Below are 13,278 nucleotides of genomic sequence, written 5' to 3' on the forward strand. Positions count from 1 at the left end.
CAAGCCGCCGGGAGGGAGTGGAGGAAGGGTTGGGATGGGGTTCGTGAGGGAGACCTAAGCGGCGGCGGCAGCGGAGGGTCGACTATGGCGCGGAGCGGCCGGGCCGTTGGGAAGGCGCTCGCCGCGCGGCTGGCCTTGACTCCGCGGAGAGCCGCTCTCAGGTATGGAAGGCGGGGTCGTCAGAAGCTCCGCCCACCGCTCTCTGAGAGGGGGAAGAAATAGTTCCCTCAGACCCCGAAAAGGCCGGCTGTGGGGAGGCGAGGGGTGCGGGGAGCTTCACCCTTCGCAGCCCGGCGTCTCTGGGGAGCTTTTTCAGACAGGCGAGGGAGGTCACCTCACCCCGCCCCCGGCTCGGAGGGTGGCTCCCTGCCCTTGTTAGGCTTGCTTTGGTCTCCCCTTTCTCCGCCTCTTCTTCCCTCAGCGTGACAGGCAGAAGTTCAACAGGTGGCGTTCGCGCTTGCTTTCAGGCTCTGTGCTGTGGGGAGGAGTGGAAAGGGGCCAAGGCTTGGGTACCTGGAGAATTGGGTTCGCCCCCACCCACCCACCCACTCACTCCTCCACCTCCTCCTCCTCCTGTTGTTGTTTAGTCGTGTCCGACTCTTCGTGACCCCCTGGACCAGAGCACGCCAGGCACTCCTATCTTCCACTGCCTCCCGCAGTCTGGTCAAACTCATGCTTTCAATCAATCAAACCTTTATTGCATTAGCATACAGCCATAGCAGGATAAAACAAAAATGCTATAGACCAGCAACCAAACAAAATACAAAGCGATATAACTGGGGTTATGACATTTAAATTACCCTAAGACAATAATGTAAAGATTTAGTTGCCGGGGCCAGGAATCTAGAACGCGGATGTATATAAAGCATAAAATGGCCCCAAAATAGGCTCGGCACATTAGGTTAAAAGGTAATGAAAGAATTAAAACAGGTCCAGGTCTAGGACACACTACCCAGTCAGAGTAGACCTGAGTTTCAAGGCCTGCACTATAAAGATTGCCACTCCACATGAAACTTGATGCTTTCGAGAACGCTGTCCAACCATCTCGTCCTCTGCCGTCCTCTTCTCCTTGTGCCCTCCATCTTTCCCAACATCAGGGTCTTTTCCAGGGAGTCTTCTCTTCTCATGAGGTGGCCAAAGTGTTGGAGCCTCAGCTTCAGGATCTGTCCTTCCAGTGAGCACTCAGGGCTGATTTCCTTCAGAATGGAGAGGTTTGATCTTCTTGCAGTCCATGGGACTCTCAAGAGTCTCCTCCAGCACCATAATTCAAAAGCATCAATTCTTCGGCGATCAGCCTTCTTTATGGTCCAGCTCTCACTTCCAGACATCACTACTGGGAAAACCATAGCTTTAACTATGCGGACCTTTGTTGGCAAGGTGATGTCTCTGCTTTTTAAGATGCTGTCTAATTTGGTCCTCTGCCATGGAAGAGAAAGCACAGGACAAAGCTGGTCGCAAGAAAACAAAACGAAACAAAAAGCCCAGAGAAGCAAGATGAGTTGTAGGGAGTCGCCTTTAAGTTGCTCAACGAAATGAAGGGAGCAAAGTAGAAATATTTCACTTTAGAAGAGCCCCCCCCCCATCTGTTAAACATCTATATATTATATGGAATTAAATGTGCATTGTTGTTGTAACTACTCATATTAAGGGGCGGGGGGATGTAATAGTGAAATACTTTCACTATGAGACTCTCCTGTCTACCCGCCTGGAGTTCATTAACATTAGTAGACAATTCTCAGAAGCACTTTGCCTGTTACGCTTGTCTGGAGTGTTTCTGCGGCATCTTGTTTGCAAAACGTTGCTGACTACAAAAAACAGTGCAAGAAAAGGACATGTCGTCCTATGGCTTTTATTTACAGTGCAGTCCTATGGAAGTAAGTCCCATTGAGCTTGAGAAGACTTACCCCAGGGTAAGCAAATACAGGATTGCAGCCTCCCATCATTAATGTTTTTCTTCCCCATTAGTATCCAAAGCCACTAACAAAAAACATCGTTGTGTAAAGAAACAATACAATGCATGCACTGTAAACTGAGCCCTTTTGCCTTTCAGAGGTGAAAGGATAGTCTTTTCCTCCTGCAAAGACCCTTTGCTCTTTGTTACCTGTTGTCTGAGCTTGGATGGTGAACATCAGAGATTGTTCATCGTCTTAGCACATTTCTACTCACTTTTGCCTGCATTTATTCCTTTCCTACTCCCAGACTCCACTAAGAACCTAATGCCTTTGCACTGCTATGAGCTTCCATGTGCTGCATGATTGTACAGCCCTTGGCCCTTTCCACCCTTTGGATGTTCCAAATCCCTGGGTTTTTTGGCAAGGGTAAAATGTAACTACTGATATTGAGACCCTGCCCCTGTTTCCACGCCCCACATACAGATATTCAACTTGGAAAATAGATTCTTGATGTCTTTATAATAGAACCAGTGATGTAGGTTGGGTTTTGCTGTTGTTGTTGTTGTTGTTGTTGTTGTTTGAGAATTGTATTCTGCAAATTAGAGTAACTTTTCCTATGAAAATTTTCTGATGCAAAGCACCCTATGCAAAACAAAATAAAAAATGTCCTTCCAGTAGCACCTTAGAGACCAACTAAGTTTGTTATTGGTATGAGCTTTCGTGTGCATGCACACTTCTTCAGATACCACACGAAAGCTCATACCAATAACAAACTTAGTTGGTCTCTAAGGTGCTACTGGAAGGAAAATTTTTATTTTGTTTTGACTACAGCAGACCAACACGGCTACCTACCTGTAACACTCTATGCAAATTAGGGTAAAGTTGCATTGAATTATATGCATCAGAAAATTTTCTGATGCCCTTGAGTGATCTAATTTAGCATGTTTGTTGTACTTAGTAAAGAAAGTTAAAAACCCGGCAGCTACTAAAATTGCCTAATAATTACTTGTAACTAGCATCCATTTATTGTTGCTAACAAAATGATGAAATATTCCCACCCCACTGGAAAATTACCCACCCTGCATCACTAGCCAGAACCCCCCCAGTTAATCATTGCATCTGTCAATTAATTGTTGTATCTTCTAACTTGGTGTTGTTCAACCTTGGGGTTCCCAGGTGTTGTTGGACTACAACTCCGAGCATTCCTGATTGGGCATGTTGAGATTTGGAGTCTAGTAACATCTGGTTGATACTGACAATCTCTCTAGCCGCAAGGTTTTTATTCTATGGTCTGCTGATTAAATGGAAAATACTTTGAAAGAATGTGCCTGTTGCTACAGTAAACACAGGGGCGAAACTAAACTTTATTTCACCTGGGTTAAAGACCCAGTTTGGCACCCCCCCCACACGTGCATTTGCGTACCCACACAGGTTGGGAGTCCTCTGGAGGCTTCACCCAGGGCAAAACCCTCGGCTATCCCCCCTGTAGTTATGGCATTGCTTAACATACATATTTAAGAAGTTAAAATTAGTTGCCCTTCAAAAAATGTTATATAACTACAACAGTCTGTATAGTGGTGCTTTGTAAATTGATATTTTTTTGAGATATTAAAGCCTTTGCATTTGAACTTTACTCTTCACTTTGTCTTGAATAGCTGATTTATGAAAATCTAGAGTCACCACATCAATGTTGCCCACAAAAAGTATGCCTTTGAAATTGGTACAACAGTACGCTAGCTATTGTGTCTAAGGTTCCCCTGCAGTGCTTGTCTCCCATTTCTATTCATTTTGGTGCATGCAATACTTGTCTTTGTTCAGAGACCCAAGGCAGAAGAATAAAAACCAGCACTTTGAAACATAGATAATTTGAGTTCTGTGATTCATAAATTACCTTTTTGATTAAGGAGATCAGCTGGGAAAGGTCAAATTCATTTCTAACTTCTCATCCTTGTGCCTGTTCAATTCTAATGTTGTAATTCTAATCTAGTTTTATAGCTGAAGCTATACATTTGAGGTTTTGATGAGGACATACAGTACTGTGAAAAGCTTCACAGCTTTCCCTTGATACATAGAGGAGTCCCAGCCACTAAGCTAAATTAAAAAACAAAACAAAAACATACACACTTTGAAATCTCAACTCATAACTTTACATATGTGAACATTGATCTTCTAATGAAGGATGGTATAGAAATTTGATAAATAATAAAATAGTAGGGGTGAGGGACCTCTGGTCTGCAGACCAAGCTTTGTCTGTCAGGGACCCCAGTTTGACCCATAAGGCTGTTTTCCCCCAACCACATCCACTTACCCCACACCTGACATCATAAGTGACATAATGTAAACCTCTGAGAGCTCAAAGTGATCTCTCAGTTGTTCTTTATTTGCAGTTCCTTGCTCTAAGCGGGGAAAGCTGTTTCCATTGAAACCAGTGCTGAAGCCTAATGTTCTGATTAATTTTGCATCCAGTGTTGTTTCCCAAAGAATATTGTTAGCAGTTAAGTGAAAGATCAAAGATCTGGGCAGAGTTTGCTAGATCAAAATGAAAAAGAAAAACCCAATAGAAGCTTCAGTGTTTAGTTTGCAAGTTAAAATAATTGGTCCTGCTAAAGAAAGTGGTTATTTTGCCATCAAGCTAAGTAGAAGATTTCTTAATTGAAATCCCAACATAAAAAGAGTTATTAGCACATGCTTGAGTGCATATATTAAAATATCTGCACTAATTTTTTTTGTTCTGGACACAACACTGAGGGATTTTGAGATCAGGAAAAGGCATCCTACTTTTCCTGATTTTCTCAGAAGCTTGTATGACTGTAAGTTAAAACAAATTTATGATACAACAGTTATCAGCTATGATAGCTAACACGAACCACTGTGTTTAGAGAGGGAATATGAATTCTGGATACTGGAGGACCACTATACAAAATGGTCATCACTATTGTATCTTGCTTCTGGACTTCCAGAGTGTATATGGCAATACTAAATTATGCAAGAAAATTATTTAAGTGACTGCTTTTCAGGGTCTTTCACATATATTACCAGCACTATTACTTTGGGGGTAAGAATTTAGATGTCTAGGGGGGCCTTCATTTATGGAGAAATGTTGATATTTCAAGCAGTATTGACATTAGTGTGGAATTGCTTTTGCCACCATGGTTAAGTTTTGAAAATCTAGATCCTTTCATTCAAAGCCAGCAACATTTGTACCAGTGCAGATCTGTGGCGTGTGGGACCCTCAGGGGTAGGGAGAAATTTCCCCTGACCATTACCAGCAAGTTTGTCACAGAAGATGTTAGAAGACTCCTATGCATGATTGCTCTTCTCGGTGTGCTAAGAGGGGTGAGAAAACATTTTGGTACAGAGGGGCATGTGATTACTACTTCTAGCTTGAACAACCCCTGCCTGTGCAAGAACAAGAATTACTGTTTTCAAGGAAGTGTGGTTCAAGCTCCTTTTACTGTTTTTATAGCAGAAAGGGACAAAGTATTAGAGATGCTATAGGGCAGTTCAAACAGATGAGCATAGTGTAACGTGACCTCAGATTGACTTGGAGCCAAGTCTTAAGGGGTGGATGGCCTTTGTATTGTACTGTTGCCAGGTTCTTTCTCATGACTGAGATATATTTAGGTTGTCCTAAAAAGTTAGCCTAATCCTGAACAGCTTGCAAGCTATGATTGTCCTTGTGTTACATTTTGATTTAATGAGCGAGATCCAACTGCGACGTCCTGCTTGTGCAACGGCCTTCTACTTGCCAAATGGGACTTGCCCTTCCTCTTCTCCCTATAAGCCTTCAGCTCCCCAAACAGCTCCAAAAATTCTGGAGAACCCTCTGGAGCAGATTGGAGGGCTTCAGGGAAAGGAGATGGGGCAGCCCTCTGGCTTGACGCTGGATCTTGCACATTATTATTTAGATAAATGATAAATTGCTTTGTTAAGCATGGGCTAATTCTAATAAAAAATTTAAATCATCGCAGGCATTTGACTTCTTGGGAAATTTTGCTGAGCAAGGCCCCTCTGCTTCAAGTACCTGGAATGCACTGTGTTTTTTCAAGAAGAACTTTCTTCAACATTACTTCACCATTAGGGAACAAAAGGAAAGAATATTCAGAAAGAAGAATTATAGGGTTTGTATACAAATAAGTAGAATTATGAATGCATGGTGCTGATTTGCATGACCAAATTTTGATCAATGTTTCGACTTCTATTGGTTTTTCCCAAGATGTGTTTACTTAAAATTGATTCAAGTCTTATTTATTTGTGAATTACTTCATTCTCAGTCTTTGAAGAATTTACGTTTCACAGATAGTCACATTATGAGGCAAACATGGGACTCCCATCTCTCTCTTTGCTGCATAATTTTTTGTATGGGGATTCTGCATAATTTTTTTGTATGGGGATGGGGATCTTCACTGAGATCATGTTGTCTAATTCAGTGTTTCCCAACCTTTGGTCTCCAGCTGTTTTTGGACTACAATTCCCATCATCCCTGACCTTTGTTCTTGCTAGCTAGGGATGATGGGAGTTGTAGTCCAAAAACAGCTGGAGAAACAGTTGGGAAACACTGGTCTAATTTAGAAGCAAATATTATATTGCACAGTGCAGTTTAGAAAGTACATGGTGTGCTTAAATTAGGTGCACCGTATAGTGTCATATTGTCACACCAGTACACATGTGAACTTTTTTTACTAATTTGGAAGGCAAGGGTATTTAACAAATTTGATGAAGCTATTATGTTTTGCGCCCGTGGTAGGGTTTTTCTGGCTCATGATCCCCTTGTATCCATGGAAACCTGCTCTTCAGAATGGGGTTTTTTGGGAACAGCACAGAATACAGGTTTGGAGGGCTGCAGAGAGAGAGAATATAATTGTCCAACTGGAAGTTGTTTTCTCTGTGTGCAAAGTATCTTTTGGATCCAAACCACAGAATGGCTCTTTGCCTAAAGTTATAAAAACTGTTACACTGTTTAGAAACAGTTAAGCAGTCTTCATGTTTACAGTGAAAGGATTCCCATACATAAGTAGGTTACCGTAGTTAAGTTGCTGAAGCGTGTATTTCTATGTTAATAATTTGCAGAGCTGTACTGGCAATATAAATTTTGGTAGAAATTGCTATGCTGTTACAATGTGGCTTGAAGTGTAAAAATAAATCCCTTGAGTCAAATAACACCATAGAGTGAAGGAGACTCTTACGGACATTTACATGGAAGTAATTAAGCTTCACTGAATACAGTGGAGTTTCTTCTGAGTACATTCATAGGATTGTGCTGTAAAACAGGTTTGAGCCTCATTTAACTCCTATTGAAATGAATGGAAAAGTGAAAATACCAAACACTTAAGGTAACCGTGGTCCATTGTATGCTCAGAAATTTCTCAAAGTAGGGTAGGGAAAGCCTTAGCGTTTTGCTTTTATCATAAAATAAACTTTAGTTGGGTCAAGAAAACTGGAGTAGTTTTTTTTTTTTAAGTGTGTGTACCAAAACTTTATATATATAAATGTTAAAAGGCTACAGGAGCTAGTGGGACCCCAAAGAAAAATGTTACCTGCCCTTTCTACAAGGTGCTCAGGTTAGCACACATATTTCTTCATCCTCCATTCATTTTTATCTTCCCACCTGCCCTGTGAGGTAGGCTCATGTGTGTGTGTAAGAGATATATTTTATGACTGAAGAGCTCAAGCATAGGAAAGCACAAAAATGATGCATGACTTGGTCATTGAATACTGCTTGTAATACTAAGTTCCACTTTTCTTGTTGTCAGGTATTCTATGCAAGAAATGTACGATGTGGTAGCAGTTGTAAGTGAATACAAGAACTTTGTGCCATGGTGCAAAAAGTCAGATGTGTTATCCAAGCGCTCAGGATATTGCAAGGCACACTTAGAAGTTGGATTTCCTCCTGTGCTGGAGAAATACACTTCGGTTTGTACGCTAGTGAGACCTCATTTGGTTAAGGTAATGATTTTTTAAAAGCACCTTGTGTTGTATAATTGCTTGCAGCTTTCCTGCCATTCTATTATATGTAGAGAGATGTGCTTGTTCAATACAGAATTCACATACTCCAGAAATTGCTACCTCCCCATCCAGTTTTTGTTTTAAGTTATGGGTTCTGTATACAGAACAGAAGTGCAATAAATAATGCACTTATTTTGCATTAATGCATTATTTTGTTTTTATATCCGCTGAAAAGAAACCTGAAGCTAGTAAGCTGAACGTACATTGCCAGTTTTCTCTAGTATAAGACATACTTGTAGAGATTCTTCAAAAACTTGCAGCAGAGGCTCCTCTTCTTTGCTTATTTTTCAGCGCGGATGGCATTGTTAAGAACTTTTTAAGTGGAGATGCTAGAGTTTGAATCTGGGACCCCCACTGATCCATGGTCTCTACCCATACCTTTGAGACTTTTACTTTCCCCTCCTGCTTCTCCGGGTTTAAAAAGGAAGCACTCTTTCTAACATTATGAAATAACAAATGAGAGATTATGGATTTTATTCTGGTCTTGTAGTTCTAGTTTATGTGGAAGCCGAAATAAGTTGAACATCTAGGTCTGAGGGTTTTGAATCCAATACAAAAGTGTTAAAACGGTTAACCTTTCTCCTAGGCATCATGCACAGATGGAAAACTATTTAACCATCTGGAAACAGTGTGGCGCTTCAGTCCAGGAATCCCTGGCTATCCAAGAACGTGTACCTTGGATTTTTCAGTAAGTATGAGAATAAGCCTTCCAAGCTCTTCAGACTACCTAAATATACCTTTAAAGCCATAACAAGCTGTGCTTGCATGTCACACTAAACTATAGTTTAAGGCAGGGACAGCCAGCATGTTGCACAGTAGATGTTGTTGGACTACAACTCCCATTAACCCAGCCGGCCTCGCTGATGGTGAGGGATGAATAATAATAATAATAATAATAATAATAATAATAATTTTTTATTTATACCCCGCCCATCTGGCTGGGCCTCCCCAGCCACTCTGGGCGGCTTCCATAGAAAGCAAAAATACAATAAAATATCACACGTTAAAAACTTCCCTGAACAGGGCTGCCTTAAGATGTCTTCTGAATGTCAGGTAGTTGTTTATCGCTTTGACATCTGCTGGAAGGGCGTTCCACAGGGCGGGCGCCACTACCGAGAAGGCCCTCTGCCTGGTTCCCTGTAGCTTTACTTCTCGCAATGAGGGAACCGCCAGAAGGCCCTCGGCGCTGGACCTCAGCGTCCGGGCAGAATGATGGGGGTGGAGACGCTCCTTCAGGTATACTGGACCGAGGCCATTTAGGGCTTTAAAGGTCAGCACCAACACTTTGAATTGTGCTCGGAAACGTACTGGGAGCCAATGTAGGTCTTTCAAGACCGGTGTTATATGGTCTCGGCGGCCACTCCCAGTCACCAGTCTAGCTGCCGCATTCTGGATTAGTTGTAGTTTCCGAGTCACCTTCAAAGGTAGCCCCACGTAGAGCGCATTGCAGTAGTCCAAGCGGGAGATAACCAGAGCATGCACCACTCTGGCGAGACAGTCCGCAGGCAGATAGGGTCTGCAGGCAGATAGGGATGAAGGAGTTGTAGTCAGACAACAGCTGCTGGGCACCATGTTGACTACCCCTGGTTTAGTAAGGTGTGAAAGAGCAGGAATGAGATGCAATGAACCTCAGATTTGTGCACTTCCTTCTTCTCCCTGCTGCATGATTGTGTGGGGTTTGGAAGCTTTTGCTTAACTGCCGTTTGTTAAGTCACCCAAATCAACAAACTCTGGTTAACACTGACTGTCATTTGACATTAGCTTGTTCAGAACTAACCATGGTTGTTGAAGCTTGGCTTGTTTAAACTAACCATAGTTAGGATCTGACCCGGAACTATAGTTAGATGACGTGATAAGCCAGGGATATTGCTAGGGAGTTAAAAAGACGGGGGCCCAAGCCCATGACACAAATTTGCTTGATAATTTGTGTGATCATTTCTGTGTAAAGAAACAAATTTAGATGGCATACATTAGTAGAGCTAGGTGATTTTTGTCAACCTAGTTTATGTAAAAAGAATACTCTGAACATGTGCAGTTTTACATTTTAAACTCACTTAAATCATAGCCCCATCTTGATTACTCAGGAATACAGATTTTGTTTGGGAAACATATAATACAGTGGCACCTTGGTTCTCAAACTTAATCCATTCTGGAAGTCCGTTCCAAAACCAAAGTGTTCCAAAACCAAGGCATGCTTTCCCCTAGAAAGTAATGCAAAATGGATTAATCCATTCCAGACTTTTAAAAACAACCCCTAAAACAGCAATTTTACTATCTAACAAGACAATTGATCCATAAAATGAAAGCAATAATCCATGTACTGTATTATAAAATAAGACAGTATTGTAGATGATAAAAATTAAAATTTCCCCCGTACCTTCACTGATAGTAGTCATTGTTTGGATGGGGGGCTTTTATCCATTTCTGCAGTCACATAATCAGTAAACCTGTAGCTGAACTGGGTTCCACAGAGCCACAAAAACAAATTAACTGAAAAAGCCTCAAAAACAAAAACGCAAAATAAATAGCAAAAACAAAAATGCCAAACTTAATCTGTTCCAAAAGTCCATTTGACTTCCAAAATGTTCGAAAACCAAAGTACAACTTCTGATTGGTTCAGGCGCCCCAGAAACAATAGCCGACAGCTGCATCAGACGTTCGGCTTCCGAAAAACGTTCGAAAATTGGAACACTTCCGGGTTTTCAGCATTTGAGTACCAAGGTGTTTGAGAACCAAGGTACCATTGTATATTTTTAAAAAGAAAAGTAGCAATATGTACATGCCTAGTCAGATGTCTTCCAACGATAGAGTGCTTTAAAAAATAAGAGAGGATGATGCAGTGACCACTGTCACGGGGCATGTTTGCCGCTACCCCCATTTTCTCCTGTTCTGTGGTGTTCATTTTGGAGAGGCTGGACCTCTAAGTGCAGCTCTAGTTGTACCACTTCTGTTCCTGCGTGCTGCAGCATGTCCCCAGTTGCCCTGTAAGCCAAAAAGATTTTTCTATAAAGTTGCGAATGGGGAAGCGATTTGAGGCCCAGTACAAAAGACGCAGGTGGCGCTGTGGGTTAAACCACAGAGCCTAGGGCTTGCCGATCAGAAGGTTGGCGGTTCGAATCCCTGCGATGGGGTGAGCTCCCGTTGCTCGGTCCCTGCTCCTGCCCACCTAGCAGTTCGAAAGCACATCAAAGTGCAAGTAGATAAATAGGTAGTGCTCCGGTGGGAAGGTAAACGGCGTTTCCGTGCGCTGCTCTGGTTTGCCAGAAGCGGCTTAGTCATGCTCGCCACATGACCTGGAAGCTGTACACAGGCTCCCTCGGCCAATAAATTGAGATGAGTGCCACAAGCTCAGAGTCGTCCGCGACTGGACCTAATGATCAGGGGTCCCTTTACCTTTTTACAAAAGACCTGGGGTTCTGGCTTTCAAGGTCACCCCTTATTACCTGTGTGCCACAATGTGGTTAATCAAAAGGAGAAGTGAAAGCTTCCAAACTCCATGGGAGGAGGGGAGCACAAGCCTGATACTTGTAAACTGCAGTTTAGTACAAAGTGCAAATGCCGTCAGTGTGTTGCTCCCAACTGTGTTTATTTTAATTAAAGAAACAAAAAAACGACCTGAATTCTAAACATGCTTTTTAAACGTGTATATATAAACATAAATTATTATAAACTTTTCTTTCTGCTAGGGGTGGCATGTGAAATATCTTCACTTCAAATGTGTTTATCTTCATATTATGAAAGAATGCTGATTTCTAAATAGCTTTGAATACACTTGGGGTACTGGAAAACTCTTAATTGTGCTTTCCTTCACGAATCAATTCAACACCATTGTTTGTGTTGTTTCTAGCTTATCATTCAAACTTAGTTTGTTTTTCAGTTATTATTTTTTCAGAAGAAAGATGGATTCTCATTTATTACTACTAATTTGTGGTTTCAACATAGGGCAGGATCCAAAGTGCCATTTCGGGCACACCAAAGAGCTTGCAGATTTTTCCTCTTTCAACAGCAGATCTTTCATGCCTCCTTCCACTATGTTTCTGAAAGTCCCTTTAGTTTCTAAATGGTATGTCATGTAGTAAGAGGAAGAGGGCTGACTGCTGTAACTCCCTTGGACTTGTAGAACCAACCCTGCCCATATATTGTTCATTCTAAGGAAAAGAGCAAGAAAGCATGTGTCAGATAGCACTGACGAAAGTTACTCCCAAGAACCTACTCCTATGGTTCATGGTTGTAGAGTTTTCTTACGGTTCGGAGGGAACCTTGGGGCTCTTACAGAGGGTGGGATCCAGCATCACACCAGAGAGCATGATGGGATTGTCCTCCCCCCCTCCTGCAGTCCCACCCCAACTCAGTTTTCTCCAGAAGATCCCTCCAACCTTCAGGAGCAGATTTGGGGTGGGGTAGGTGCAAGCAGCTTCAGAGGGGGAGAATGTTCATTATTTTTGTGCAATTGGAAATCGGTTCAATCAGTCGTTTTATTTGTATGTACGCTCCCTTTCAGAAATTAAAACCATGCTCAAGGCGGCTTGCAACATACACCGTATTTTTCACCCTATAGGACGCACTTTTCCCCCTCCAAAAATGAAGGGGAAATGTGTGTGCGTCCTATGGGGCAAATGCAGGCTTCAGGAAGCTATCTGCAAGCCTGCGGAGCTCGGCGGGAACTCCCGCGGGCTCCGGAGGCTTGCGGATAGCTGCCTGCAGCCCGAAGCCTGGCGAGCGCAGCACTGTGCACCCCGGGCTTAGGGCAGCTATCCGCAAGCCTGCGGCGCCCAGCGGAAGTTCCTGCCGAGCTCCGTGGGCTTGCGGATAGGTGCTTGCAGCCCGAAGTCCGGGGAGCGCAGCACTGTGCACCTCAGGCTTAGGGAGCTATCTGCAAGCCTGCGGAGCCCGGTGGGAGTTCCCGCCGGGCGCCGCAGGCTTGCGGATAGCTGCCCTAAGCCTGGGGTGCGCGGCGGGCTACAGCGCGGATAGCAGCAAACTCCGGGAGCGATGGAGAGGTTGAGCCATCGTTCCCAGATCCGTTCTGGGGGCTGGGGTCGGGGAAATCCCGAGCTTCCCCCGCCCCCAGCCTGGCAAGCTCAGAGGGGGGGGGAATAATTTTTTTTCTTTATCCCCCCCCAATAAGTGCACCCTATGGGCCGGTGCGCCCTATAGGGCGAAAAAGACAGTAAAAAATTGCATGATTACAAACATAACAAAAGTAGTCATAAACAATAAATAAAATATCAAGAAGTACACAACCAAATTGAACCGTTTCCTAATAAATCATAAGATGTAAAATATACAAAAAATTAACAGCAATAAGAGCAACAAACCATGCCCTAAACAAATTTCTTAAACAATACCCCAGCCCAGGGGCCAGGAAACTTTGTCAGCA

At 42.9% G+C, this 13,278-nt stretch overlaps 1 protein-coding gene across 1 annotated transcript in view; it reads left to right on the top strand.

The window, feature by feature from the left end:
- Window positions 1-13,278, top strand: part of COQ10B (coenzyme Q10B) — an 18,500-nt gene continuing 5,222 nt past the window's right edge. The window contains exons 1-4 of the mRNA XM_079983026.1: window positions 1-161; window positions 5,864-6,013; window positions 7,646-7,838; window positions 8,485-8,586. Of these exons, the coding sequence (XP_079839152.1) occupies window positions 85-161; window positions 5,864-6,013; window positions 7,646-7,838; window positions 8,485-8,586 (522 nt within the window). The 5' untranslated portion in view covers window positions 1-84. The remainder of the gene's footprint in view (window positions 162-5,863; window positions 6,014-7,645; window positions 7,839-8,484; window positions 8,587-13,278) is intronic.

Source organism: Podarcis cretensis, assembly GCF_951804945.1.
Source record: "Podarcis cretensis genome assembly, chromosome: 1".
Lineage (NCBI taxonomy): Eukaryota > Metazoa > Chordata > Lepidosauria > Squamata > Lacertidae > Podarcis > Podarcis cretensis.